Consider the following 4153-nt stretch of genomic DNA (forward strand, 5'->3'; position numbering starts at 1 on the left):
GCAGGACCAAATTTTAATCTATACCTCTTTAAAACAATTAAAAAAGAATATTAAAGAAAATGTGGACTTCATTGTAGGGTTGTTGTATAAAACTATCAGATTGTGGTAGGGGAGAAATTAAACTGGCAGCTGTGTATAATTAAAATCTGCTTTGCCAGAAAATATTACTTGTTGCAGTTAAACACAGTTAAATATCTGGCACTTTTTATTGGTATACACCTGTACATACTGTATTTATGTTCCATGAAAACCAAATCAGTTGTAAATGCCATAACATTGTTATTGTGACTCACTGTAAATAGTTTTTGTTGGTGTAAAGCAGATGAGAGAAGTGTAAATGAATTCCAGTTGTCCGATCGTAACACCCACTGGAGATGTTGTACTGATGTGGCAGACAGCGCTGTCCACCACCACCATTCATGCACCAAAATGAGGGAATATCTTGTGGAAGAGTGGTGTTCAACCCTCCAAATGAAGTCCAGAGACATGTTGAGTCTCTACTAAGAAGCACTGAAGCGCTTTGGGGACTTGTGGGGACTTAAAAAAAAAACCTCCTCTCTTGATTTAGAAATGCCTTGTGGGGACTTAAAAAAACCTCCTCTCTTGATTTAGAAAGGTCGCGACGTTTCTGTGAGGTGTAGAAAAGATTTAGACTTTTTTTGGATTTTAGCTGACATATTATCTTCATGTGCTTGCTAATGCTGTATATGTTATTTTCATTTACAACATCCCATAATACATACTGATGAGATCACTCCTCTTCAGGCCAAGTCCTGCAGCAGATTATGCCCTTCTGGAGAATCTGCTTCTCAGGTGTCGCCATCTCAGTCTAGCGGTGACTTCAGTCATCCTGTGTACAAAGAGATCGCTTTGGCAAATGGACACATTAACCGCATGTCCAAGGAGGAGCTTCGGATCAAGTTAGCAGAGCTGAAGCTTGACACAAGGTAACTAACAGCAATACAGTCAGCTATCCTCTTTGCTTTCTTCTATGTTGTTTCTCAGTTGTTGATCCTACACTTGACTCAACCAAGATTTAAATCAGTCTACAGAATTTCCAGTGTTTCTTAAAGCTTCCCGTCTTTGTGTTTAAAGAGGAGTGAAAGATGTGATGAAGAAGAGGTTGAAGAGCCACTATAAGAAGCAGAAGCTGATGCAGTCTGCAGCTGAGGGAGGACCCACTGATACCTATTATGACTACATCTGTGTGGTGGACTTTGAAGCCACATGTGAAGAGGATAACCCTTCAGACTTCCTTCATGAAATCATAGAGTTCCCTATGGTTCTCGTCAACACACACACCTTAGAAATTGTAAGTTGAGTCTGCGATTAAGGCCAGATTGTTCTTTTCTTAAGGTGAATAATGAATTTGTAAAGAGGATTTTCCACATTCACTGTGCAGGTGGACAGTTTCCAGGAATATGTAAAGCCAGAGTTGAACCCGCAGCTTTCAGAGTTCTGTGTGAAGTTAACAGGAATAACTCAGGTTGGCTGAGCTCACTTTATATCAAAGCGTCTTCTGTGATGTCAGTGTCACGTTCGTGAATTAAAAAGTTCCTTCTTAGCTGGAATAAAGTGTTTGTTTTGTCGAACAGAGTATGGTTGACGAAGCAGATCCATTCCCAGCAGTCCTTCAGCGAGCTGTCGCTTGGCTTCAGGAGCGTGAGCTCGGGACAAAATATAAATATGCCATTCTGACCGATGGGTAGGATGTTTTACTTCAGCACTGTTGCAGAATTTGAACAAACTTTGTCTCTCTTCAGTGAATCTTTAACTGACTGTTACATCTTCTCTAGCGCCTGGGATATGAGCAAGTTCCTCAACATCCAGTGCCGTCTCAGCCGGATCAGATATCCTCACTTTGCAAAGAAATGGATCAACATACGGAAGTCGTACGGGAACTTCTACAAGGTCTGGCTTTTTTGTGTGTGCATGTTATCTTGGGGTAATTTTTGCCTTTATTTGTAAGTGGGTCACAGAGAGGTGGATATGAAATGAGGGAGAAGATAAAGAGAGTGGAAGGCTGGGGACAATGTGCATGTGGTGCGCCTTCGGCTGTCAGGGCAAGGTTTCACCTTTAGTTTAGACTAACCGAATGTACCACATTTGCAACTAAAGAATGTCTTTAATGAACCAAAAATCAGCCAAATGTGAATGCAAAAGTCAGTAATAGAGCATTCTGGACCTTTTGCCTATCTTTATTTATTTATTTTTTTATTTTGAGTTTCTTGCACTAATTGTACTATTTAGCAGTATTAGCAGACATTACAGCAGTATTTTATCCTTCTTCCAGGTTCCCCGCACTCAGACGAAGCTGAGCACCATGTTGGAGAAGCTCGGTCTCAAGTACGAAGGTCGTCCTCACTCGGGGCTGGATGATTCTCGCAACATTGCTAGAATCGCTCTGCGCATGCTGCAGGATGGGTGTCAGCTGCGTGTCAATGAACGCATGCATGCCGGGCAGCTGCTCTCAGTTCCCAGTTCAGCTCCTGTGGAAGGAGCTCCACCACCACACAACCCCCACAGCAGAGAATAGAGCCTGAAGCCAAGGCTCATCTTCACTCATTACTCCATGAGTTACAGAAAACAAAAGTCCAAAGCACTTTACTGGCTTTATGTAAAGTAGAACATTTGTCTTTTGGAGCTTGTCAAAAGGACCGAATATTTTGATGTAAGCATCTGGAGGTCATTACATTTATATGTGAGGTTTCAGCTCCATCTGTTTCTATTCCAGATGTTTGGAAACTGATCATTCCTGTGTCTTGTGGGAGGATTTTTCTCTATAGCTTCACTGTTGTCAGTATTAAACCTGCCTCCCTCTGCTCCATCAGGCTGCTAACGTTCACAGAACAAAAGATCTGAAATCTCTTTCTGTTGATGTTATGAATTGTTTTACTTCAGCTTTGGCTCCCATGAAAACAACACTGAATGAGTATATTTTTGGGGGGGGGCATTAACAGGAAAGAATATTGATTATCTGGTGCTTCACAACAACTTCATTGTTTGGCTTTAAATCTCACTTCTAAGCATTGTGCTTGTATTATAAACACATTAAATGTACGCAGCTGCTGCTGTGCTTTTTAAAGTGCCATCTACCAGAGTCATAGCATCACGCTCTTTGCCACTTAGCTAGAGAGTTAACAGTTCAGTATGTACATCTGTACAGTCACTGTACAGATGTGCTCATTTGCCAAACTTAAAGAGCAGCTGAAGTAAAATGTTGCCTCCTGTAAGTACTGTAAACAAGCTTGTGTTGTAGCATTCTGTCAACTTTTGTATGGAATAAATTTTTATTTCATGGATTGTCATTTTAACAGGATGAAAATTCTTCTGAATGCTAAACAATGCAAATAAAATGTATAGAGGGTTTGTTCACGCTTCTGTTGGGAGGGATGCTCTTTAAATGATCTTTTTATGTGACTTAAATTTACATTCTAACAATGCTACAGTTTTTCTACATTCAAAAGGGACAAAATTACTAATTAAGTGTTTCAGAATCAGTGTTCTGCATTAATCGTCTTTCATTGACCTCAGTACAGTGACCAGAGGTCAGCATCTTACTCTCAGAAACATGGAAGACAAATATTTAATAGTTAAATCATAATTTCCTGGATCCAACCCATTTAAATAGGTCCACACATAAATCACACAATGTTAAGAGTTTCATGGGCAATAAAAAAAAAAAAAAAGATTTTAATGTTTTTGTAAACCCTCTGTGATGATGGGATTTTAATAAAGTTTTACATTACTGTAAAATGTTAAAACCTACAGGGGTATAAATCTAAAGAAGCAAGGACATGTTTTATTTATACCACAAAAAATATAAAAGTATGGTTTCACAGTTTCTGCCAGTTACAAAGTTGACTGAAAACTTCAAACCCTTTTTCCTCAACTTCACTCTGTGTTGTGTTTTAGCTGCCTCTCATTAATTATCAAAATTTATTGCAAGATCAGATGTTAAGGATCTTGGTGGGTTAACACCACTGCTGAACAGCTATTTGGGGGAAAACCAGAAGGTTCCAGGTTCAAGCCCCGACCGACCTGGGGCCTTTCTGTGTGGAGTCTGCATGTTCTCCCTTTGCCTGTGTGGGTTCTCTCCGGGTACTCCGGCTTCCTCCCACAGTCCAAAGACATGCAGCTTAGGTTGATTGGC

The 4153-nt window shown here is 40.2% G+C and overlaps 1 protein-coding gene across 1 annotated transcript in view; it reads left to right on the forward strand.

Moving 5' to 3' along the window:
- Positions 1-3314, forward strand: part of eri1 (exoribonuclease 1) — a 3981-nt gene extending 667 nt beyond the window's left edge. Inside the window, exons 2-7 of the mRNA XM_020608549.1 lie at positions 766-947; positions 1096-1312; positions 1403-1486; positions 1596-1705; positions 1797-1911; positions 2294-3314. Coding sequence (XP_020464205.1) covers positions 766-947; positions 1096-1312; positions 1403-1486; positions 1596-1705; positions 1797-1911; positions 2294-2536 — 951 coding nt within the window. The 3' untranslated portion in view covers positions 2537-3314. The remainder of the gene's footprint in view (positions 1-765; positions 948-1095; positions 1313-1402; positions 1487-1595; positions 1706-1796; positions 1912-2293) is intronic.
- Positions 3315-4153: the final 839 nt, after the last annotated feature.

Source organism: Monopterus albus, unplaced genomic scaffold (genome assembly GCF_001952655.1).
Source record: "Monopterus albus unplaced genomic scaffold, M_albus_1.0 scaffold94.1, whole genome shotgun sequence".
Lineage (NCBI taxonomy): Eukaryota > Metazoa > Chordata > Actinopteri > Synbranchiformes > Synbranchidae > Monopterus > Monopterus albus.